Source organism: Thermobia domestica, chromosome 4 (assembly GCF_964235325.1).
Source record: "Thermobia domestica chromosome 4, izTheDome1.hap1.1, whole genome shotgun sequence".
NCBI lineage: Eukaryota > Metazoa > Arthropoda > Insecta > Zygentoma > Lepismatidae > Thermobia > Thermobia domestica.
Genome location: NC_137457.1, coordinates 225978498 through 226006319, shown reverse-complemented (window position 1 = coordinate 226006319; position 27822 = coordinate 225978498). Strand labels below are relative to the sequence as shown.

General features: G+C 35.1%; 1 protein-coding gene across 5 annotated transcripts in view; it reads right to left on the bottom strand.

The window, feature by feature from the left end:
* Window positions 1–27149, bottom strand: part of LOC145683881 (ketohexokinase-like) — a 52797-nt gene extending 25648 nt beyond the window's left edge. Inside the window, exons 1-2 of one of the 5 annotated variants that reach the window (XM_081755516.1) lie at window positions 26955–27091; window positions 1304–1419 (exon numbers count right to left, since the gene is read on the bottom strand). In XM_081755516.1, the coding sequence (XP_081611642.1) occupies window positions 1304–1398 (95 nt within the window). In that variant the 5' untranslated portion in view covers window positions 1399–1419; window positions 26955–27091. Of the gene's footprint in view, window positions 1–1303; window positions 1420–14599; window positions 14762–26954 lie in introns of those variants that run through there. The other 4 variants (XM_081755517.1, XM_081755514.1, XM_081755519.1 and 1 more) reach the window with 4 other exon arrangements.
* Between the last annotated feature and the right edge of the window lie 673 nt (window positions 27150–27822).

Sequence of the window (27822 nt, the reverse complement as noted above, 5' to 3'; positions counted from 1 at the left end):
AGCTGTGAAATTTAGTATTACACATCTTCATTCTTCTTTCATCTTTCCTTGAGGTATATGATTTGGTTACCTCTTTTTATTTTCCCATATTTTTTTTTCTATTTGGTACGTATTTTGTTTACTTTGCCCATTTACCGAAAGATAAATTAATGTAATGTATTTTTTTAGTTTAACGTCCAACGATTATGCCCGTTGGACTAGAGCAGACTACGATAAAGCAAGTGAGTGATAATGGAATAATTGGTAGAATGAGAATGTGGGAGGAAACGGGAATACTCGAGGAAACCCACGAACACGATGTTGTCCACCACCAACTTACTTCGCCGGGAATCAAACCAGCGACCCCACGCGCCAGAGGTGAGCACCCTACCACTGAGCCACCGTGGCAATCATAGAAAGATGAAGATTCCAAGTGTCGATGAATGTATCATTCTTGAGCGGTAACTTCAATCCATTTTTATGAAATTGCTCCACAATTTTTAAATGATCCAAGGGTTAAAAATATATCTAGAGATTGGTCGTGTTAGTTAAATTAGCCGTCGACTATCGAAAGTAACATGTGTAAACATCTAAAAAACAAAGCATAACAAAAATAAAAACATTCTACCTTCTGATTACTTTTATATTTATTCTTAGCGCTAATCCATGGTCACACATCTGAATTACACCACCACACAACCTCGATACATTATTATAAATTACCCTTTCGACTTTCTACAGATTTTAGGACGTTCACTAATCCTATGTCCACATTTCTATACATTATTTCCAAACGTTCTCTAGTATCTAAGTATATATATATATATATATATATATCTCATTTCCGCATGTTCTCTAAACCTATACTCATATACGAAAACATTTTATTACCACAACTAGTCTGACAAAATCACATCAATATTTACTAAAACTGGTCAGACCTATTTTATAAAGCACTTCCAGCTTAACGTCATTTAAACCCAAATGAACATCACTCTTCTCATTTCCAACACTAACTTGATCAAAAGAAGCAGGATAAGTTCAATTATCGCATGCTCAGATGAAAGAAATCAACACTATACATCTTTTACACGAGTCCATCAGCTCAAGAATTTTTACTTTTCTTTCTCTTTTCATTTGCACTATATGTGTATACTACAGAGAGGAAGAATGAAAAGATTCCATGGGTCATTTGTTTCCATTTCTTCGTTCTCACTTAAAATAGATGATTTATTTTTTCGCCCGTATCAATCACTGGTCCAGATGGTGTCAAATAGTTTCAGATCACTCGAAAATATTTATACCATATCCTAATTATACATACCTTTGATCGGTGTCTTCAACAGGAAATTCCTTGCAAACATTAATAATATCCAAACATACCAGTCCTACGCAAAGAATTCTTCTTTCTTCTGTCATTTTCCTTTTATAAATCGAAACCTATAATAAGTAAAACAATGCCTACTAGTACTATATTGTTTTGTTGCAACTCCGAATAAATGATTAATTGCACTACGGTACGAACTCTTAGGATGAAATTTACCTAACACTCAATTTGATACGGAAGACAATAGGATCGAAATTAAAAACAATATTCATTGATTATAGAACTACAAACACAAAAATTTCGAACAAGGAACACCAACAAACTGAAATGTTATCATACACAGTTTCAGAACTATGGACGCTTTTGTCAACTAAACATAAATTCTCGTAATAAGATAAATTTATTATAAATGAATACCTAACAGACGATTTTATTATCATTATTATTTACTGTTATAGATTAAACTGAAAGGACCTTCTAACCTGACATGCTTCCGTGTTGATGTATGAATGTGTTGATGAACGGAATATTATTGTAAGAAGTTTCAATACTTGACTAAGCTGAATGTTAAAAACAAACTATTCCTTTACGTTTAACAGGAGAAACATATAAGTTTGAAAAGAATATTATGATAATGTTGCACTTAACTTGTTTTTTCTTTACAAAAACAATGGAGGAAAAAGGATGCTTCATTATTTTGACAAAGTAGAAGTATATTACTACGGTGGGTCGTTTTGCCACTTTTTTTTCGGAACGAAATGTAATACCTGGCAAAAGTGGCCCACCCACATGGACATTATAGGTATAGATTTTTTTTTCAAATCAGATAATATCTTCTGTGAGAACTATTGCCTCAAAGTTTCAAAATTTCACTGAAAATTACAAAAAATACCAAAATTGTTCATTATTTTTAGTTATGTTAAAGTAAACATATTTTTGGATTTATATATGCCAGATGCTATGAAAACTGACATTCAAGTCTCAAAATGCCAGTTATATGCTCCTGAGGTGGGATAGGGGTGCCTTCTCTGGGGCCCGCAAAGGGGGCAAATTCAGTACAATTAAGTGTTTCTACAGCTATTTTCGTCCTTGCCTTTTCCTTCTACTGGTGGTTCATAGTGGTAGCAGAGAATTGTTATTTTTCACCATGACACTCCCACCCCTCCACCTCACAATAGTGCAACGCCCTTCTGTCCCGATCTGCGTAACTCAGCGTCACTATCAGCAACGAGCCAGATACGCTTCAAATTGGGCGCCATTTCTCAAGCGCTATATTTAGTTACTGTTGCCTTCAGCTTATATGAATTGGCCGTTACAGATAATAGTTTGCTAAACACTATTTTCACAGAAAATTCTGTACTTCTATTTTTAAAACATTCAATCTTATTTATTATATCACAAAAATGACTTCAGTGACAATGAAGCAGACCTTGAAGAGAAAGCAGAGGAAAGCTCTTCTGAGAAAGAGACCAAACCCAGAGACAGAACATCTAAACCGAAGCTATATTTGACTGAAACTGCTATGATTCCTCAGAGATACAATGTAAGCGAAAAGGCTGCGGCACATACATCAACTGTGCTTCAGGCAGCTTTAAAGGCTGGAATTATAACTTCTCAACAATCTAGCAACATAACTCTGCTTTTATTGTGGACAGGAGCAAAATAAGGCGTGCGAAACTTAAAGTTGCTCGGAATTTAAAAGAAAGTTCTAGAAATGATGATCCCATTAAAAGCCTATACTTTGATGGTCAAAGGGAAGACACTAAAACACACGCAGGCATCGTTAGAGAAGAGCACTTATCACTTGTGGCTGAACCTAACTCTCAATACGTTGGTGACGTGACACCATCCTCTGGCTCTGGCCATGACGAGACCACGGCTATTTTCGAGTACAGCATGAATTAAATCGAAGGTGGCTTTGATGAAGTTGAGGTTCTTAGATGTGATGGAACAAACATTAACACTGGTTGGAAGGGACGTATTCGTCAAAAATTAAAGCAACTAACAGGCTATTTATTTGTCTCTTGTATTTTAATGAACTGCCGTTCTGAGCTCTCTTCACGAATATTGGCGCTAATTTAAGCCCCTATTCTTACACAGGTCCCATAGGTTCAAAACTATCTGACTGTGAAAAGCTTCCAATGGTGTCATTCAAACCAATGAAATGTGACTTACCTCATCATAGTCAGAAGAGCTCAGAGAACTCAGTAAAGACCTGAGATACTTATCTCAAGTCTCCCATTGCTAATGGTCCTTGTCACGTCTTTGAGAACATTGACAGGTCTAGATACTTACCAAATAAATACCAGGCTGTAATCCGTTCATCCATTCAGACGAATGCATTTCTTGCACTCCCAGAGAATGTTATTTTCGCCATGATGACTGATGGTCTACTTGCTGTCCGACAAGATGCATTACATAAGATTCTTAGTGCTCGAAAACACGAAGCAGAGAATCTTCATAACACTATTGGATATAGCATCATTCCCAGACTGAATTTTGAGGCTAAAGATTACACTGAAATGATCTTTTGGGATAGCACTGATGTTTCAATAATTGTATCACCAGTTCTAAGGACGGTATCAAACAAATAGCTCATGAACAAACTTTCACTTTCTGACAACACTGTGCCAGAATAATCTTCCACCGTCTATCCATGCGACACGATGGCAGTGAAATTAGTCACTGAAGCAGCCTCTCGAGTATGTGGCAGTGATGCTAGATACGGGATAATCAGGTCAACCTTACTTTCTAGGCAAGCTGTGTCTAAATTGCAATCAAAGTCCGAATTTGTGACAATTTTTCCTGACAGTGACGAATTGGATTAGTTTATCCGGCCCTACCTATGGTTGGTTGGTTGGGTAGGGCTGGCGCAGGAGCCCTAGGTGCAGCCACTTCCACAGGATAGACTCTGGGACGCTTGGACAGGCTATATGACCAGGTGAGCGAGGACCTGCACGATCACTTAAATATACTGAATTTGCCCCCTTTTCTGGCCCCAGAGGAGGCATCCCTATCCCCCCAAGGGCACATAACTGGCATTTTTATACTTGAATGTCAGTTTTCTAAGCAACCGACATGTATTTAACCAAAAAATGTTTACTTTAACATAACTAAAAATAATGAACAATTTTGGTATTTTTTGTAATTTTCAGTGAAATTTTGAGGCAATAGTTCTCACAGAAGATATTATCTGATTTGAAAAAAAATCTATACCTGTAATGTCCATGTGGGTGGGCCACTTTTGCCAGGTATTACATTTCGTTCTGAAAAAAAAAAGTGGTAAAACGCTGCACCCTAGTATATTACTTGAGTAATAAAGACTTCAAAACGGAAATTCTGTAAAGGTTATATCATCTTGTGTACGCACAAAAGAAACCGATGCGAATTGTACGATTATAGGCATCCATTTATATTAGTTGTGTGGATTGATAGGTGTTAGTTGGGAATCAGTGTTAACTATGAATTCGAAAAGTCAGAGTGCGTGCAAAGATTGTGAAAATATATACGCCAAAAATGCACTGGTGTACTCTGCTTTGCGAAAAAGTAATGCGTTTGAGATGGACTGTATAATGAGTTCTTACGTGATTCCATGAGAACTACCTCAATGTAAAAGAGATAGTCAACTTAAAAAACGAATAGTGAAGATAATACTGGAGAACAGATTGAAATTTGTAATACGGCTACGAAGTTTGATGTAATTCATTCTCTAATAAATAAATTAATTAATAAATTGATAAATAATACATAAATAATCCAATAATAAAAAGAAAAAAATAAAAGCCGTTCAAAAATCAAATATGAGCGAAATATATCGGTAATTTAAATGTAAGTCCAAAAAGAGGCCAGCACTGCTGTACTGAACATTTTGTTCCTAAAACTCGTGCAGTGTCAGTTTATTTATAGTCTAGGTTTCAGGTCTGTCGACACGCAGATTTCTTTTAACCTGATTGTGCCAAATTAAAGTGAAAATAGGATATCCATTCATGTTACCTAGCTTCAATAAATAATCGATCTCTTTCTTCAAATCAGACTCCTCTGAAGACAGCTTTATAGCACGAAAAATATACGTTTTTTTTTTTTTTTTTTTTTTTTTTTAACTCACGGATTTCATTTGAGTCTAGAATTTCTAACTGAAGTCCAATTTTCATGCGGCTTGTGGCAAATGATCAAGGAAGGATGAGAGATTTATGGAACTATGTTTATTTGTTTAAATTTATAATTGCTTCTGGCCATGCCTCCACTCACTCTTACAGAAAAGTCATAAGACATCACCTGCTACACAATATCGTCTCATTTTACTCCAGGAGGTGGTCACAGAATGACACGAAAGAGTGAAATAAGAGTTACAAGATCCACAAAACCAGTTTCTTCTTTCTTTATTCTGTGGTTTTCAATGTGGTGAACGGAGATCAAAAACAATATCTATACTAGATCTCAATGAAGTGCAAATGCTTGCAGCTCAGCTAATAACATCTTTGCTCTTCCAGTTATTCCTTCTATGGAGTAAACGTATCTATCATACTCGTAAATTTCATGAAATAATTACAGTAAACCATTGACTGTAATGGATGTCATCTTCCTGATGTATTCCGTAAGTAAGTATGTAACTGTTAAGCAATTAATTGTAAGATATGCCAGTTTATTACATAGTTCAAATCTACATGTTAAAGGACTACTTATAATACCAATTTATTATTATTTAATGTTGAAAACTATGGACGTTTCAGTATCACGAACTTCCAAACTTTGGAAACGTCTGTTACACCAACAGCACAATTGAAACACACTATGTGGACAATACATATGGAAAATACCTAGTAGTGAATACATGACATGACCTAGTAGATCGTGACATGACATGACATTTTTCTAACAAAGGAAAACAAAGTTTACAAGGATTTGAAAATTTGACTTTTTCGAAACGCTTTATTAAAAAAAAAGGTTTGGATATGTATCACATCACAGTACTTATATGGTCTCCAATTGACGAAGGGGACCTCGATAGCTCAGTGGTAAAGCGTTCAACTCTGGTGCATGGGGTCTCGGGTTCTCCCGTTTCCTCTCACTTTCTTCATTCCACCATTTCATTCATTTCTCATCATCACCGTCTCCTTTAGCATAACCAGCATAATCGTGGGACGTAAAACTCAAAGATTTCATTTTCATTTCATTTTTTTTCCAATTGACGAAACTGAAATCATCATTTTGACGCTGCTTACGGGAATTTGATATCTTAACCCGTCCCGGAGATATGATAAACATTTATAAATTTGCTACACTATCTAAAATTATATAACTGTGAAAACTTGTAATTAAAACTATCAAAGCTATTACTGTAATGCTATATTAGCAAAGAAATCGACAATAATTTTACATTTTCCACGAATAAAAAATATATGTATTATTAGCTTTTAACGAAAAAAAAAAAAATACACAAGCATGAGCAGGCCCGTATTTTATATATTGTGCGCTATGTGCTCTAAATACTTTTCTGCCCACCGCGCAAACTTACATATCAAACAAGAAAACAAGCCGTGATTTTGCAAACATACCAACTCTTGTTAAGTAGCACTTTAGGTATTACAAGTTACAAAAGTTACAACGTAATTTTAAGTGGCCTAACTCTCTCAATGATGATTATGTTGTGGTAGACTGCCCGAAGGTCCCTGGGCAAGGTGAACCCATGATAGTTTGCCATTGCTTTCCATGGGATCATGGTGACGCACTAAGGACGGGACCTACAGCTTAACATGCGATCCGAAATACTTGTATCCCCACCGAGAATCGAACCCGGGACCCCTTGATTACAAGGCAACGAGATTAATCACTCATCCATTTGAGACACATTTTCTCAATACTCGTTCTCTCGAGAACTATAATAGATAGAAACATGAAATGTTAAAAAATTTATAGCTCTCAGAGAAATAATTCAAATGACCAGTTTCAGGTCCCTAGGTGACACCTGAGCTCAAATATGGGGGTGCAAAGTCCCTATAAGAATAACATAGGGGCATTTTAAAAATAATTGAAAACGACCAATATTATAGTTGAATTAATAGTTTTTGGGGTCGCTGAGATGAATAGTGACAGTTTTAATTAAAATCAACCTTAAGGTCATATTCCACTTTCCAGTAAGGGGGCAAGATTAAAAAAAAATACTCGAAAACGACAGATATTAGTGTTGAATTCATAGTTTTCGAGATCGTTAAGTTTAATGGTATCAGTTTTCATAATATTCAAGTTCATCCTTACCTCTTCGGGTGGGGGTGGGAGAGGATGACTTTTTAAAAATAATCAGATAAGCTAGCTAATTAGTAACTACTGTAATTCGAGCCAATTAAACACATATTTTCTGGCGCTTGCGCGGGACTCTGCGAGTTGCTAGTTTTAAATATCACTTTATTGTGAATCTTAGAAAAACCTAAAATTTTGCCGCCCTCTAAATTCTGCCGCTCTGTGCCGGTAGTTAGCACTTACCTAAATGGGGGCCTGAACATGAGACATATGCCAATCGACAAATCTCAACGAATTGGAAAAAAGGTGAGTGTAAATCCACATGAGTAATTTTCGAGAAAATCGATTCATTTGTAAAAATGCAAATTGATACTGCACAATAACCACGCCACCTATTAAGACGAAACTGATTCTGAAGTGTATCCTCACGTTCCTCATTATGACAGTAACAAGTCAATAGTACACAGTATGGTTAATGAGGTATACCTAAAATTAGTGTTCACACTTTAATTTTCGTACACTTATATTGTGCAAAAATGAGACATAAATGAATCCATAAAGAGCATTAAGCTCTGCAAAATGAGATGCTTGAGGTATAATTCTAATGTGCAGTTTTCGAGAAAAAGTAATTATTGTGGTGTCAAAAAGTATGTCGTTTGTTGCTAATAATTCAAACTATTGCTAATAATAGTCTTTATTCTGCTGGAACCGATTGTGTACTTATTTACGCACTGCATGTTTTTTTTTTTTTTTAAAAAAAAGCACATTGGGGGTAAGGGGCACGGTGGCTCAGTGGTAAAACACTTACTTCTGGTGTGTGGAGTCCTTAGTTCAATCCCGGGCTACGTAAATTTGTAGCGGACAACACGGTCTCTGTAGGTTTCCTCGGGATACTCCCGTTTCCTTCCACATTCTCATTCCACCAATTCTTCTATCATCATTCACTTACCTTAATCATCGTCTTCCTTAGTCTAAAAGGCATAATCGTGGGAAGTAAAATTGAAAATTTCATTTCATTCTCAATTGGTACACTGTATCTATTGTTTATCATTTTCTACCGGTGACACAGATACTCCTAACAGTGAAACATATACTACTTACAAAACGTACAGGTCACCGCATTTAACTTTCAAGCCTTCTTTTGTGAAGTTAAATCATGACATGTTGTTGCTATTAGTGAGATATTTAATTATGAAACGTAAACAAAATTATAAAACGACTAATACGACTTTTCCGAAAATGCTGCCCGAAGAAAATTTCCTTTATCAGTGGATTTTTTTTTGGGGGGGGGGGGCTCTTCAGGAAAATGGACAATCATACTCTACGGTTTATAATAACATATTTATTTGTGAAATATAAATACTTATTATTTATATTTCCCCTACATTTATATAATGCACGTTTCTTCTACGAAATTAAATTGTGTATTTTTTTTTCTTTTTTAAGTGAATAGTTTATATCCAAATTTTAGGTTTCTAACTTCAGAAAATCTAATCTCATACCTCTACTTTTCTCAAAGTACGTATTTGTTTATTTTTATCATGTTTTTATGTGCTGAATTTAACACTTCTAACTTGAGTGACTTGTTAAATTGAGTATTAAAAAAAAAGCTTCAAAATAAAAATTCTGCCAGTAGGGTCTACTTTTCAAAAAGAAAAAGAAAAACTTTCGATGATTCAAAACATGATCTCTTGACTACAACTTAAGAAAACTATACTGCCCAAATTTCAAATTTTTGAACAACGCTATTTTGATCATGAATACGTTATTTTAACCACTTAATATCATAGTCACAGATAAATGGTATTGATTACATTAGAGATTGAGCTGGTTTGTTTTATTTAATTACTTACCTGTTGGGGAATTTTAAAATACAAGAGTGCGCAAATGTTTGCGCCCAATACTTCATGTCAGAGCTACAACTTTCATCTCACTACAACGGCATGTTCGACTGAAACAAATACTGCGATGTTACCGTGAAGACCCTATTCTATAAGAGATCAATTATGTCTAGGCGTGTGTTCAGGACGAATAGGGAATATAAAACGTGTGAATACGTGGAAATTTCTTTATTTTTCAGCCTTAGGAATGGTGAGTTCATGCCTTCGTCAAACTAAACAAAATATTTAAAAACAAAGCTTTACAGATACTACACATTCAAATGATGAAACAACATAATAATACATAACAGTAATATACAGTACTGGCCGTTGACAGAGTAGTGTGCTCAATGAATGAAAAGGAATATTATTCTTAATATCTTCTACATTGTATATATTATTGTCCCATTGTAAGCATTATCCCAGAAATACATTCCGTATAATACTAATGACTCGATAAACCGCAGCCGAAGTATATGATTCTTAATGCCTCCAAAGTTAGTCTTATAGAGGTAACACTTAAAGTAAACTTTCATGCAGAGTTTTCTCAACAAATCACTATTTTTGTTAATCAAAGATTAACTTACAATATATTCTCAATCATAAGCCTCTATGAGTTCCCCGTCCAAGTGAATTTGATGTACATTTGGATATTTTTTCAGCACCGAAATATGTTAATATTGGTTTTGCTGCATCTAGCTTATCGTTGAGTTGGTTTACCGCTACCAGTTTCGTAAGCTTAACTGTCATGTTATGTTCTCAAAGCAAGTTTTAATTAGGATTTCAATCAGAATACTTGCACCACCAGCGAAAAGAATACTTTAATTGGAATCTATACAAGGAATAGAATAGAGCCTAAACTTTATCCATGCGAGATTCCATATTTTATGTGCCTTGCATATCACTTGGATACGGTATAACTTGAATGTAACAAACGTCGGGAGGTGATACCTGACAGCGATATAAGCAAAAAAAAAAAAAAAAAAAAAAATTAATATTAATAATAATAATAATAATAATAATAATAAATAAAAAATTTTAAAAAGTCTTATGAATATATAGTATATTGGGCTTATTGACAGAGTTAACGAGACCCGAAAGCGTAGGAGCAGTAAGCTCGAAGCGATATGGATGAGCAGAACGACACAAATGTACGTTCGTCGGGCACATCACATAAAATGTTCAAAGCGTCTGTCATGAACAGCAATGCATGCGTGACAACGCAGGATCTGGATTGGCAAACCTGTTCAAAGATACCTGGGTCATGGCGAACAGTTGCACAGGCGTTACGGATACGATGTTTTTTTCACGCCGTTAATGGGAATAGCATACATCGCACACTTTTAATGTGTTCCCACAGATAAAAATGCAGAGGATTCAGGTCCGGAGACCGGGATGACCAACGATATGTGCCGCCACGCCCGATCCAACGCCTTAGGAAGTTGTTGGACATTCATACTGAAGTGCGAGGGAGCCTCATCATGATATACCATACCTTGCGGCGAATCGCTAGGGAACATTTTCCAGTAATTCGGCACTGTATCCTGAATGGAAATACTGTGTTTCATTCAGTCTTAGTAGGAGGATGTATGGGCCGATTAGTTAATCATGGAAATACCAAATTTGTGATGACGAGTGACAACTGCATCTGCCCGCGTGTGTATTTTATGCATGTTCACGATACCATCCTTCCAAACGTGTCCTCGTCAGTGAATAGTACTAATGCCTCAAACATGATGGCAGTGGTCTGTTGAATGAACCACTGGCAGAATGCTTCACATGGTTGGAAATCCACTTCTGTCAGTCACTGAACCCTTTGCAGGCGGTATGTGTACAAGACATTTTCATGTAACGCACGTCCACAGTGATGTGACTAGCAAGCATGGTAAGTTTTCTTGTACCTGGCTCGTTGTCCACAGCTTCTGCCACACGTTCGTCCATAATAGGTGTTCGTACAAGACGGGATCGACAGCATTCACATAGGCAGATAGTATGTCCCTACTTCACACACGCGCCACAATAATTTACTTCAAACATCCTGTATGATGGTTAGCGTCTGTTAGGAAAACGCTCCTGATAGAGTCGTGCTGCTTCACTCCTATTTCCTTTGCACGCATAAATAGCATGTCGACTTGTTCACGGTTTGAATAACACAACATGTTTTAGTCGAGCGCTGCCACTTTTCCTATTCAACACTCGCAGCACAATGACCGCACCCCTGTACTGTAGTGTCTTGAACACAAGCGCCACCTATGTGCGTGAACCGAGAACTACGTATTGGATACCAGCATTACCTGTACATTTTCTAGACTGCCATCTCTAAACTTATCTCTAAGAAAATACGAAAATTAAAAGTTCAAAATATGATCTGCAATGGCACAAAAATTGTTCTGACAGTCCGCTTCAACGAGGTTTCTGAGAAACTCATCCAAACATGGTATTCGTCGGTGCCCACAGATCTCATTTTACATTGCTATTTCACTGGGGAGTCAATCCATTTTAAGTGATCAAGCATGTGCCACTCGACCATCTCCAAAAAATCAAATTTTTTCATGAATGTTTACCCTATATCAGGGTATTTCAAAACCACGATCATCGGATTTTTACAACATCTCGTAGCTAGGCAGCGGCTGCCGTCATTTTGCGTTTTCTAGATTTGAGGCATTTACGTATTATTCAATATCTCCACATGAGTTTGTCCTGCCGAAATGAAAATTGCTCGACGTCTCCAACTTAGACCACTTGAAAGGAGTGAAAGCAGAGCTAGCAACATTTTTGGACATTGAAGACATGTTTGGGAAGAGGAAGCAACTGACGTAGAGGTCTGAATTTGTATGTGCACATAGTCCGGGGTCATAAGTCTATACTCAAATATTTGCAGACCTGTAGCTGCTCTAAAGGCCTGGGAAAAGATCTAAAGTTGGGGAATTATGCCAATTTGGCATATTTGATTGTCCAGTATCTCCAATGGGCTTGGGAAAAAAAAATCTGAAATTTTGAGAATAATTACTCCTTTAGTATACCATAACACACAACAAAGCACGTTTTGTGCTTTTGAGCAGAAGGACGTCAAAGTATTACGGAATGACGTCAGAGTTTACAGCGAGTGAGTGTTCACTGACTGGGGAATGTAGATCAAACGAAAGAACAACAGTCTCCTGCATGAGTTGACAGTTAAAACAAGAATAAATATGATTAAATATCATTCATATAGCAAGCAGCAAGAGCAATGAGTACTAGCGTTTTTGTCAAGTGTGCATTTTGACTTTTCTCGCCTTCTGCTGATAGCGGCATTCTTCACCAGTGCTGTTATGGGTGTGATAAGACAGTGAGTCACAACTGGAGGAAAGAAACGAGCTTGAGAACCTTGACTGGACTAACCATTCATCCTACTTTATTTTACTTCACAACAACGAATTTCCAGTTGAATTTGTGAACAAAACACCTCCTAGAGTATGACGTCATTCCTTAATACTTTGACCTCCTTCTGCTCAAAAATACAAAACGTACTTTGTTGGGTGTTACGTTATACAAAAAGACTAACTATTCCCAAAATTGCAGATTTTTTAATCAGGCTCACTGGAGATACTGGACAGTGAAACATGTCGAATTAGCATAATTTCTCAACTTCACGATTTTTTTCAGGCCTTTGGGAGCAGCTACAGGTCTGCAAATTGTTGTGTATTAACTTATGACCCCGGACTATATGCACACACAAATTCAGACCTCTACGTCAGTTGCTTTCTCTTCTCAAACATGTCTTCAATTCCAAAAATGTTGCTACTGTAAGCCCTGGTTTACTCGCTTAACTGTAAAGGGGATCACCTCCCAAGTAGTTTGAAAATTACTTTGAAATCTTTTATTGTTTTGATATAACTTACGTAAATGTTAATAGAGCGAATTCCAAGCGTTCCTCTCTTTTGGACAATTGATATTTATATTTGATTTCAAATGATCTCACTTATTAACGAGTGTTAATATCTTTTGTTTAATGATAGCGGTATGATGCATTTTTGATACGAAAATTGTTCAGTAATCTAAACTGGCTGATAGCAGTGGTATTCCAACTCGCTGAAGCCTCTATACGAATACCAACAGTGCTGTGAGATCTATTTTTGATATATTCTGTAAACGTTGATTGATATTAATTACTCATTCCTTTGCGTACTAACACCGCTTGTCTGATGTCTCTCAAGACCGCCACATTCTAGTTATTTGTATTGCCTTGGGACCCGAACTCTGTTCCCCCTGACAAGAGGGGTTATTCGATAGCCTTATTACTTGAGATGGATATCTGCGCCTTTTGCACCTTGAATTATTTGATATTGTAATTGTGTAAATCATCTACCACCCGAGCCACATAGCTCGCCTTTGGTAGGACTAATTTAAAGTCCCTACATAAACAGCCTTTTTCAAGGATACGACTTATTCTTTGATATTGTTATTTTGTTGCGTGTGGATTTATCACAAGTCCTGGTGGTTGACAGTCTCTCCAAGACTGCCTATTCTAATGCCATTGTGCCTGATGGGATTTATGACATTCAAATGTGGTACTAAGTGTTACTAAGTGGTGATTGTTACTAAGTGTTCTCGTTATGTGATATTTATCTTTTGGCGGTATATAAATACTTTATTGTTGTTTTGCTATCGTTCTCTGTTGGTGTCTTAAACACCCCGTTAGTACGCCCATAAATTAGTTAAGCGTTCGTGTAGGTTTGAATCAATATTTGTGGAGACTACAAAAGCTTACTTGGAAGAGTGAGCGAACTATTCATTATTCTCTGAATGCAAGTGACAGCAGCAGTGTTCTCACAACTACAAAATACTGAAAATCCTACCAGTCGGCCACGAAGGTCTATTTCCCCTTGAGACCATTCGCGGGCGCGACAAATACCACCTAATACTCGTAGTTAATACTGTTAGCAATTGTTGATACGGGCTGAAAAATGCAATGATGGAATAGAAATTAAATTGACGTGATTTTTTATCTTAAAAAAAAAAAAAAAAAAAAAAAAGCTTCCGTACTTGACATGATCAGCAAGATGTTTTCCTCTTTTGCAATGGAGAATAGAGGGAGGGAAACTAGAGGAGTTACTTTGATTCCCTACTGACTTACGCGAAACGAATAATACAATATCTAAACCTAACATAAATGAAAATCATATATTTTACTTACGTTTTTTATTGTAGTATATGCATAAGACAACTTTTCAGACTGTTGTAAACCAGTTAAATTTAGACACCTAGTAGCAAAATTCAGCTTTAGTTTTAGGCACGTTTCAACCTTGTTAAATCTTTTCAAATCCAAACTCAATCAACCTCAACACACGACGTGCTACGCGCACTAAACTGCTACTCATGGAATCCCAACTGAGTTTATATAACAATAATTTTACGAAGGGAGTGCAAGTGAAGGTGGCGGATTGGACTTTAGTCAGAAACAATGTTCGCTGAAATTTGCGTCTTGAGTCAACTTTTCATCAATAATTTACTCTGACAAGAAAGAAAAAAAAAAAAAACTTTCTACACGAGGAACCAAAGTGCAGTTTACTTTGAAGCTGATCCAAGGTCACTATGATAAAGGTAGTTAGAAATTCAGTTTAGGAATACGCAACGTACAAAATATGAAGAAATATGAAAAAAAAAAATAAAATAAAATAAAATAAATATGAACTTTTTGTCACTATGTTATGAAGTATGGAAATCAAGAACACACTATTTCGATTCTACATATCCTGAAACATAAAGATTTTTGTTCCAATTGCCCTGCATGGCATGCTTTAAAATATGAAATTTCATATTTTGCCTCTCTCTCTAACAAACACTGAGATGAGCAGCTATTGTGTATTATGAATTGATTTTCCAGGGAAAAATGGAGAGAGAGAGAGAGAGAGAGAGAGAGAGAGAGAGAGAGAGAGAGAGAGAGAGAGAGAGAGAGAGAGAGAGAGAGAGAGAGAGAGAGAGAGAGAGAGAGAGAGAGAGAGAGAGAGAGAGAGAGAGAGAGAGAGAGAGAGAGAGAGAGAGAGAGAGAGAGAGAGAGAGAGAGAGAGAGAGAGAGAGAGAGAGAGAGAGAGAGAGAGAGAGAGAGAGAAAGACAGGTCCGGGGGAAAACAGGACATTTGGTAACCTTACCTACACAGCATATATGTATACGATTAAGAATGTGAATTCCCCAGTCTGTGTAAATCAATTACAGTCCCAACTGAGAATTGCGAAAACGAATGACTAGATGCAAATGCAAACGATATCAACATGCTGAGACCGTTCGTTCAAAATCTTGCAAAAAAGTACGCCATCAGCAATAAAGTCAGTGTAATTTCCAGCACAATGAAGTTTCGGAAAATAAATATGAGTCGACTAGAAACATACATTTTACAAAAGACAAGAGTAATCCAAGCTATTTATTTTATTAATCTATTTGATCGAAATTAATGGCTTAATTTAACATTATTAGGGGGACAAAATATACTCTTTTTAAGAGTGTTATACTCTTTTCGAGATTCAAATATTCTATGCTCTTTTCTTCTCGCTAAACTCGTTGCTGCATAATCTTTTTCTGTGTTACATCAAAATGATTTGACACAAAAGTGTTCAAAACTTAGAAGTTATTATTAATCACCTTTAGATATATCAATAAAAGAATCCCCAAACGGTGGCGTAACATTTCATTCTTGCCACCGCACTCAGGTCAGGAAGTAATAAATTCCTCTAAATGTAAATCAATTTTTTTTTTTTTTTTTTTTTTTTTTTTTTTTGCTAAGCTTTCCTATGAAGAATTTAAAGTCAATCTCAAACAAACGACTACCGAAAATTCACAGATTTCATAACATAATGATAGTTGAATTTTTGACAGACGCTGCGCAGTGTCAAAATGTATTGAGAAACATTCTGGTGGATGGAAAAGAAAAGAGTAGCTCTTTGTTAGATGCAGGAGAGTGTATATAGATTTAGTACACGCAGTTTAATTTGAAAGTAATTGTGCCATTCATTGAATTTGTTTTCACTTTACTTGTAACAAACGTGGAAAGTGAGAGACTCTCCAGTGTCACTAAAAATTAATGGCGAAAAGAAAAAAGACAGATGTTAATATCGACACTGGAACAAGTATGAAAGTAAAATTTACTGTGAAGAGTTTAGAGTTGAATAAAGGACGACCTTCATATACTCAGAAAAGCAAAATAATGTTCAAAGTATGAATGATGATGAGTGAACTATTTTGCTGTTACTATTTGAAGTTTTTTCCCTCTGATTTAATAGGTTCTCTAGGTAAGAAGATTTCTTTCTTTCCATTTTCCTGTAGATTTACGTCAATACACTTTTTTTTTTTTTTTTTTTAATCAAAATCCTTTTGATCGCCCTAAACATTATCCACGGTTAGGAACGCAGACCTTCATTAAAGATCGAACCCATGACTACATATATGTGCTAAACCGTTCTGTTTTGTAAGAGTCCCACATCTGATGTCTTCATTTTATATTGTATTACTTATCAAATATCAAGGCATATTGTAGCGTGAGTCAGTTCGTACGAGTGAGAAGTCATGCATGAAGAAGTGTTGTTCGTCATGTTTTTTTACAGGGAGGTTAATTCTCCATAAATGAAAGTAAATGCTTCTATGCTCTATAAGGAAAAGAAGAAACAACATGCTTGGCCATCTTATTTTGCATTCCGATTGGATCACCGTGCTGATAGAAAGGCAGAAGGAAAACCAGGAAGAGGAAGACCAAGGATAGAATATCTAGATGCAGTTATGAAGAAGAGACTTTATCAAAGCATAAATCAGCTCTCCCAAGGGAGAGGAAAGTTTTAAAATTTAACAGCTCTCCCAAGGGAGAGGAAAGTTTTAAAATTTTATGTTGCCCATTAACCTATGGTTGAGGTGAAGAAGAAAATGCTCTATACAGAAATAATTAATACGTTTCCCATTAATTAAGAAAGGATTAAAAATGTTCACAGAAAGTTATTTTTATCTTTGCAAGAAGATTATGCAAAACGAAAAATGTTTATGTAAATATTTTTGTGAAGTTTCGTCGAAAGAACATAAATATATTAACACTGCATAAATTATCTACCAGTAGCTTCACGCAGCGTAGTCGCTAACGATCTCCCTTTGGTATGATCCCGAGTTCGATTTCCGGTGGGGACACTTACTCGAAAAAGTGTAATATCGGCCAGTCATCTTTAGTAAGGTATTCCTGGGTTTTTTTCATTCACACCAGGCAAATGCCGGTATAGTACTTACGATAATGGTCTCAGGCCGTTTCTTTCCTTCTTCTCAAATTCCAAAGGCAAGCTGATCGCCGACGGACGGGCTAACATGGGCATAGATATCAAAAGCCGAGAAATCTAATACCTAATCCTAAATTTTCTACCGTTATTAGTTGCATACATGGTACGTAATATTTTACGATTTAAATGTTTATAATTCTTTTATCAAAAGAATAGAAGCAATAAGTAAAGATGTAGGAAGTTATACAAACTATACAAAAAAATTAAGGGTTTTCTTTATATTTTTAATTTTAGTGTCCCAAGAATGTTTCCCACATGGATTAACAAACAACAATAAGCATAGCAACGGGAGAAGAGTTACAGATGAACACCCCAGAGTTGAAATAATTTAACACAACTTTTTTGAGGGCGGGGGATAAGGTTAGTACTTAACATTAATTTAATTAATTTAGCACTTGAAAAATACTGTTAAATGCACTAGTGGTTATTTCCAAATAGAGCGCAAATTTATTTCCGATAATAAACGACGAAATAAACAGTGTACCAACATTATTCGCCTATCAGGAAAGCTTCAAAGATGCAAGTTCTGTTTGTGGGGCTGAAGATTTGTACAATTTACAGAAGAAATATCTAATGTAAGTGCAAAAAAAGGAATATGTAAACAACCAAAATATATGAAGATCTTGCATCTGAGTCCCTAATAATTAAAAAATATATATATATATATATTATCCGAACTGCGTGCTCTTAACTATATGTATCGACAAGCCTTGATGAAGAAAATTCATATGTCAAAGCAGTGTATTAAGTCATGATTTGTGATGATAAAACAGTATGATAGATAAAGCATTTAGTAATGAGAAACAGTTTTCACTAACCTCGCTTACGCGAATACCCACAATCGCTGACGTGCCTGCTCCTAATGGACACACCCCCTAGGTGCCGTGTGGGTTCACCCAGGCTTGACTCGGTTAGGTATACTCCTTACTTTCAGTGGACACCAAACAGTTATTTTTAAAATGTCGTTTTATATTATGGTATAACTGTTAAGCCCTCCTGAAGTGACTGCACTCCTCCCGTAAGAAGCAATGTTTAAAGTACTAAGTGTACATTTTTTTACAAAAGAAGTTAAAATATCACAAATTCATGTATGGTCCTAGAAAGTAGACCTGCACGACTTTCGGCTTCTGAATCAGTTGTTTGTCATTTAAAACATTTTTAGGTAGTGCTTTACAGTGATGATTAGAACTTAAAATACCGGTATACGATGAGTGAAAAGTAGTACAATGAATATACTGGTAACACATATTAACAATGATCAGAGATATAGAACGGGAAGGAGGGATTTCGTAGCTCCGAAAGAAAATGCTTTCCCAAGCAACTCCCTGAAATCATAACTGTTGCTTCACATATTTTCTACATTAATAATTCTTGAAATTTCTGATTTTTTCTTAACTGCCGGGGGCTAAGTGTACCGGACCTGAGTTTCTCACTGAACGTTCTTTAAAACAAGTAAGTACGCTTATAACGAAATACTTTGGATAGGTTAATAATTACCTGTACCTTGGGCAGAAAGTGCTCATACATGTGCACTATACTTAATAGAATGTTAATTTAATAATAACAAAAGAAGAATGTTTTTAAGATATGTAAAATTATTATTATGGGATAGTTGTTGCTATGTAAATGTTTATGGATACCTAGTCAGCAAGTTTGTGTGCTTGACAGTTTGAAGGAAAATATATTATAAAGTATATCAGCTAATAAACCATTTTAGCAACGTTCATCGACGTTATCATTCTAATAGAAAAGGTGAGAATAATGGTATATAATTATTAAAGATAATTTTTACATGCAAACCAATACTACCACTTAAGATTTATATATCTTACTAAGCCGAACCAGGTTAACGACTACCCTTGGTGAGTCGTTATAAAAATTTTGGTTTACCTCACCCGGGATTTGCTGTAAATTCATATCCCGAAGCAAAGTACGGGTGAATTTACTTTTGTAATAAAGTTAATGAATACAAATTTCACAAGATTGAGAAGTGGTAAAATAATTATAAGAAAAATGAACGGTGAGGCAATAGAAAATGAATCCAATGATGGTGATAGCGGTGAACATAGTGTAGCACCAGGAATGACATTCGAAGAACGAATCTTGCTAACCTTACAGCGGCAATTGATGCAAATGTCTACCGAGTTAAAGCAGACGATGAAGCATAACTCTGAAGAATTAAGTAGACGAATAGAACAGAAGATGGAACAGAAGTCAGATGAAACAAAACAGTCAATTGTCCAGGCGATGAATGACATCACCTCGCACTTCGAGGAAAAGTTAAAAGGAATATCGGAGGAATGCCAGGGTAATCACAATCACCTGAGACAAGAAATCAGTGATGTAAAAAAGGATTTAGAAGTAACAGAATCTTCTGTTCAACAACAAAAGATCCAGGTCATCAATAATTCTAACAATATACGTGCAAATACGCAATTGATAGCTACGTTACAGGAAGAAATTAGAACGCTACAGGTTAAGGACAACACATACCACGATAATATGGGTAGTGATCGCTTGAAGTTTCCCCAATCACCAGAGATGACTTCGCCTTCACCTGTGTCTGATGAGGATATTATTTTGGAAGAAATTCATCCGAAGAGGACAGATGGGCGGAAAAGGGATGGTGCAACGATACATCACGTCATGGATAGGAATTGTCACTCAATAAGTACACGGAATGATAAAAGGAAGGTAAAATTAAGTGTTAAGATGAGTGAAATAAGGGCTATGAGTAAATTCAGTGGTAAATGTAATGAGAACGCTACTTCTTTCCTGGAAAAATTTCAGGACGAATGCAATATAATGTGTATAGATAGATCACAATATATGAAATTAATCCCTCATGTATTACTCCCACCATGTTCTTTATGGTTTAAAGCCGTACGTGATCACATCAATACTTATGAGGAATTCAAAGCGGCATTGATCGCGAATTATGAAAATGACTTTTTGCTTGCAAATAGAGATGCCACCATTAGAAATCAACATTTCAATCCTCGTTTTCACAAATCTGTTGTTGAATTTGTTGTAAATACATACAACGAATTAAAAGTCGTTAATCCTTTGCAATCGGAATCGAGAATAATAGCATCGATTCGAAATTTGCTTCCATTTAAATTACAACAGATCTTATTTTCCACACAGTGTATGAGTTTCAACCATTTATTAATGCTTGTCCAATGCTATGAAACTCAATACCATGCCATGAATCAACAAGCAGGAATGGGTAAAAATAAGAATAATTCAGATCATTTGGTGCCTGTTCGGAATTTAAATATCCGAAGTGTGAATAATACGGAACATAACCTAAGCCGAGTATACTCTAGCAATCAAAATGAGCAAAATAGGCAAAGTTATGTAGGGAATCCGCCTAACCTAATTAATCGTAGCAATCCATATGTTAGACCATATAATCAAAATAGGTTTAAAAATAGACGAAATGTATGGCGAAATTCCAAGAATACAGCGAACTACGTGGATAGACGTAATGGGAGGACAAGAGATGGCACTTCGCATCAAGATCCAGGTATTGAAGTAATTTCTGTACAGAACAATAATACGGGACATAATCATGATTGTGCTGTGCAATGTACTTTATTAGAATCGTATGCAAGTACGAACGTAACCTGATTACCGTTAATGAAATTAGGTTAAATTCATATCAGCTATAGATTTTCATGAACATTTATTTTATTTTTATTCAATTTAATTTTCTTTAATTCTCATTAATCAATGATAATTCCCAAATGTTTTTAATATATGTAGGAATTATAATTTGATTCATAAATGATTAAAAGCAAAGGTTATTTATATTAGATTGATTTGTGTTGAAAACTTAATTGTCAAAGATTATGTTAAGAATAAGATCCATTCTATAAAACTAATTATTCGACGACTGTTTTTATGAGCTATCCTATATATTATCCGAACAAGATTCTTCTTTATTATGACATTCTTGCTCAAATAAATAGGAATGAAGAAGACTGAAAGGAAAAAAAAAAATATATATATATATAATACCAAAAGGGTGTTTTCTGTTTATGTAAAAATAGACTTATTTTCTTCCTTTTGGTTATTCAAACGTAGGTTCTGTTTAATTTTTTGATTTTTGTTCAATTTTATTTTCTTTGATTTTCATTAACCAACGATAAGTTTTCAATGATTTGAATTCTTTCTTATTAACGTGAAGGATTATAATTTAATTCATGATTGATTAAGCACAAAAATTGTTTTCATTATATCAATTTGTGTTGAAACTTTATTGTTAAAAATAAGTATTAACGAAATTAAAGATTTGTTATAAATGTATCTATATATATATATGAAATGTAATGAAGATATATACGAGGTGTGATCAAAATATAAAGAACATATGTAATGTAAGAACACTATTGTAAACGGACCAGTGGTTCTTGAAGATAAAAGCCAAGCTCACTCATGACTTTTATATTCAGTACATTTGTCGGGCGACATTTTTATATAACGAAATACTTTGGATAGGTTAATAATTACCTGTACCTTGGGCAGAAAGTGCTCATACATGTGCACTATACTTAATAGAATGTTAATTTAATAATAACAAAAGAAGAATGTTTTTAAGATATGTAAAATTATTATTATGGGATAGTTGTTGCTATGTAAATGTTTATGGATACCTAGTCAGCAAGTTTGTGTGCTTGACAGTTTGAAGGAAAATATATTATAAAGTATATCAGCTAATAAACCATTTTAGCAACGTTCATCGACGTTATCATTCTAATAGAAAAGGTGAGAATAATGGTATATAATTATTAAAGATAATTTTTACATGCAAACCAATACTACCACTTAAGATTTATATATCTTACTAAGCCGAACCAGGTTAACGACTACCCTTGGTGAGTCGTTATACGCTTGACTTCCAAATTATGCAAATTGAATACTGAAGCTTGAAGTATTACATCTATAACCTCTTGTTGCAATACAATAATAAGATCAAAAATACAGCCTGTTCCTCGGACGTTGAATCCATATCAAAGTGTCATTACACGCAATCTCTTAATTTTACTCTGTGGAGATTAATATTGGAACAGAAAATGGTTATTGATGTCTTTCATTACAGATTGCAATAAATTAATAAAATTAGAGATGAAACATATTTTTTGCGCTATTGAATCCATAAAATATTATTATCGCTATCTATTTCCATTCTATTAGGATCAGGCATTGTTGTGCTGTTAGTACGTCCGTCTGTCCGTTACTCCCAGAGATAACTCTTGAACGGATCCAAATTTTTAAATAGATAGCTAGAGTGATAATCACTGAGATTGTTAGTGGAGTCAATCCGTTACCGTATTAACGGATAACGGTGACTATCTGTTACCTATATCCCATACATCTAACGGAGTTTTAATTTTGTTTTTGCAAGACAGTTAGACCCATTACCTCGACCGAATTCGTTACAGTCAATGCGTTACCAACTTAATGACGGAATAACGGCAACTTTAACGGTGGCAATCTATAGGACATAACCCATTTACGTAGGTGAATTTTTGGTGTTTTTGCAATAAATAGCTAGAGCGATAATACCATCCACTTAATAGTGAAGACTTTAACGTATTAACGGATAACAGCAACTTTAATAGTGGCTTATCTATATATATTATATTCCATACATTTGAGTGATGTATTATGTTTTACCAACAGACAGCCTCAATCGTGTTTGATAATGGAGTAAATTCGTTAATATATTAACGGATAATGGAGACTTCAACGGTGGCTATCCATAGCTCATATCCTATACATGTAAGCGAATTTTTGAATTGTTTTCTTCCAATATAGCTAGAATGATTATCTTGGCCAAGTTTGTTAATGGAGTCAATCTGTTAATGTATTAACGGATAACGGCGAATTGAATAATGGGTATCAGTAGCCAATATATATATTTCTCAATTTTGTTTTTTTAATAGATAGCTAAAGCGATTATTTCGGCTGAGTTTATTAATAAAAACAATTCATTAACATTTTAATAGGGTAACGGTGATTTTAACGGTAGCTATCGGTATAAGGTTGGTAAAAACCATGGTTTTTATTGAAAAAAACAGGTTTTTTGGTTTAAACCAGGTTTCTTTGGTTTAAATAATTTCCACTATATATTTATATCACATATGGACAGAAATAAGTTCGTTCCGCTATGATGTTATTATGCAACAACCGGGTTATGCTGGAAGGGGTCACATAAGCTTAAAGCGGAATCCGAACTGCTTCTCGGCTTACATCAGGGAGAAATTTTCCTCCATTTGAACTCGAAACCGGGACTATTTGGCCACAAATGCTATACGTCTGCTGACTCACTCACGAAGGACTCCTGATAAAAATACATTGTATTGATCTTTACATACTTGTTAATATAAATGTCAAGAGTCATTTCAGGAGGACAAAAAGATAAACTGTTGCCCAAGTGAAACCATTATACAGAATTACATATGGTCAATTTCAAAATACTGCAGAGTACTGGAGAACTAAGTTAGTCCAAATTAATTCACTACGACTTTTATTAGTCAAAGTTAAAAAAAAATATATAAAAAAAAAATACGACCACTTAATTTGCATACGAGTAATACGAATTATTTGAGCCCACTTTGATTCTGACTCACTTATACATAAATAGATTTCAAAGATACTTTTGATTTCCATAAATGCCCCTCGTGGGGTTTGTATGACCCCCTCCGTTCCAAATAAGTACAGCATTTCCATGTATTTTATCAACAGAAAACATGATTAATACGAAATATTTAGAATTTTTCTTTGATTGCAGTTGGATAACAATAATAACTATAAAAAATCATAAAAGAAACATTCATAAACATATATATATATATATATATATATATATATATATATATATATATATATATATATATATATATATATAAACAGAAGTTGCTTTTGTAGTATAATCTCTTTGAGTAATGAGTGGGGAATTTAGGTCTAAATATAATACGAATTATCTACGGAAATGAAACGTGATAACCACAATTGTACGTTCATCAAGATTTTACGAACACTTACACTTTTATGAAGATTTTTCGGTTTTTGGTTTAAACCAATTGTTTTTTTTTTTTTTTTTTTTTTTTTTTTTTTGTGAAAAAACCAGCCAACCCTGTGCGTATATATAGATATATAGGGTGTCTCAAAATTTCCTGACAGGCTAACTGTTATCAGAGTAACAACAAAATATAAGAGGAAAAACCGTCTCGGCCGTTTGGACTGTACATTATTTACGCGCCCAATGTAAATGAAATTGCAACGTTGCCTTTTACCTGGACCCACACTAAGTGAATAAAGTTACTGTCTTTTACGCTAACGTATCGATGGCTATCCCCCATTTCAAACAGGAACTGCATTTACTTATGTTGTGGGTCCAGGTAAATGGCAACGTTGCATTTTCATTTTCTTGGGACGCTGAATCGATTGCAAGAAACTATTTCTCGATATCTCTTACTGTTCTTCCTCTGATACCTATCAACAAACGGACGGACGGACACGGAAGTTTTAGACTGAACATTTAAGAATAGCATAGTTTGCAAGTCGACAAAAGGGTTGAAGATATAGTGAAGACTACTGACCTTTTAAAAAATCGCACGATTACTTCTGTATTTTAATAGGAGCTGCTATTTCCTACAGGTTTGTTCGTTTCACATAAAATCCTATTTGTAGATCAAAGTACACGCGTAGTTGGCAATACAGTTTTTTTCCTCTTTTTTTCAACAATTTGTGTCCTTCTAGTATAGGTTCAGGTTTCTGCTTCTTCCTTCTCTTCGGGAGTTTGGTTCCTTAGATAACAAAATAAAACATCTACTTAACTACGCCTTAGCCTTGTGTTTCAAAATTGTTCAGATTTTTTTTTTTTTCTAATTCCAATAGAAAAATGATGGAATAAAAAGAGGATATAGTATACGAGCGACCTTTCCCGTTTAGGGAAGAAGCAGAAACGTCATACGTTTAGGAATTATTCATTGACTAACTAGGATGTTAAAAAGGAGGTAACAAGGCGACTTTTATTTAATTGCTGAGTAATATAAAATAAAATGTCCTTTTTGCGTTGCGTTTCATTGTGTTTTGAAGTTTCTTTATTTATTTTGACGAGTAGCGCTTTTCAAATGTTCGACGTGACGTAAGTGAATGCATGCGTACGAAGATATAGGTGGCGGCACTAGTATGAGAAAGAGACAACTAGAAGATGGCGGCTACAGTGGCTAAGGGCATGCTTCACTTTCAGGAACGGAGGATATGAGAGTATGGTGTTGTGCAAATGATGATTAAGGGGGGGGGGGATTTTTTTTTAGAAGCATGCTGTCCTTTTTTGAGGTAAGTTGTGTTCGAAATGTTGTAGGGACGCGGTTTTTTTATAGGAAAAGGAAATGGAACGTGTGCTCGTTATACAAGCACGTGTAACTGAAGCTTTAAGAACTACGGTTTTTATCTGTTTTCTATATTGGTGCTTTGAGGTCTTCTATGCTACTTAATGAATGATCCTTTTGTGTGGATTGAGTGTTGAATATTATATTAAAAAATCATCACTTGGCCGCTAAGCACTTGTATGCTGCTGAGTAGGTCATTCTAGGCATTAACTTTTACAGTGCTTTATATTTCTTGATTAAAAAATAATATAGCCCTTGTACTTATTGTGGGAGCGTTTTCGCTTGGTGCTTCCTCTATTTTTATTGCATTCTTGAAATATGCCCTTTTGCTTAAGGTGTTTTTCTAGGAATGTGTTTTTTTTTATATAGTATGCGAACAATAATAATGCGCCCTTGTACGTAATGTATGAGTATGCGTGGAGGATTTAAAAAAATACAGGTATGTCACGTGCACGTGGATGCTTCTTACTGTTGTACTACGTATAAAAATGATTTTATGTGATGTAGATGTGATAATGGAACACATAAGAAACGCAGATCACGGTGTATTCACAATTCATGTTGGAGTGTGAATACACCGTGATTGCGTTTCTTGTGTGTTCTATTACCACTTCTACATGAAATAAAATCATTTTTATACGTAGTGCAACAGTACGAAGTGTCCACGCGCACAGAAGATGAAAAGGTAGTCTTGTAAACTATTACCTAAAAAGAATTGTTAATTCCCATAGAAAAAGAAAAAATATAATTACACTTATTAAACAAAAAGAACAAGACAAAATATTTCACTCTGCTAAAGTTCTGAACGCAGTGACGTACATTTTTGTGTTTAATTACCTGTTATTCAATGTATTTGTTCCGGACGTACTATCTTCTGTTGGATAAAATTCACAAGTAGAAACTAAATCCGAACATACATGCCCTACACAAAGCACTCTTTTTGCCATTTCTTTTTCTTTTTCCTCTTTCCAATCTTTATGATGTTTTCATGCATTGCAGATAACATTATCGTAGGAAATTCTGTTATGTGATTGGTCTTCCGATCGCGGAAGGAGGACCTTAAGCAGAAAACCATTGGGAGCAATGATAATATCCATTGGGTATTTCTAAATTCACGTTTATTCCGTACCTCTTTTCACCGTTAATCAATTTCTGCGGAACATACTTCCAGCACATCATTTTCCTTGAAATAAAAATAAAAGCTTTTTTCTTGACCATATTGAGCGACAAAGCAACCTATGAGTTAGATCCCATTCACATGTGCACATCACCAGGTCTAACCTGGAATGCAATAATGAAGTAAGCAGGAAAAGAGAACTTACATCAGATATTAACAGTACATCGATTAGGCCATTCAAAATGGTATCACTCAATCCAATCTTCTTCATGTCATTACGAAGACCCCATATATAAAGTATCAGTGTGCGAATTAAAAATTTTTCCCAGAGGGGGATGAATTTCACCCATATGCGCACCCAGTCCTCCCCCCATATATATATATATATATATATATACACTAACAAGTACAAAACAGTTGAGATGTGAGATCTTTCATAAATTTTCACTCAAGTAATATTTAGGTTAGCTACGCAAAGTAGACCTACTTATCTTTATGTCCACTTAAAAATACTCCAGAGGGGGAAAAAGTTATCCCTGCCAGGGATATAATTTTTCTTCTCCAGGGTGGGAAAGATTTTTGTCAGGG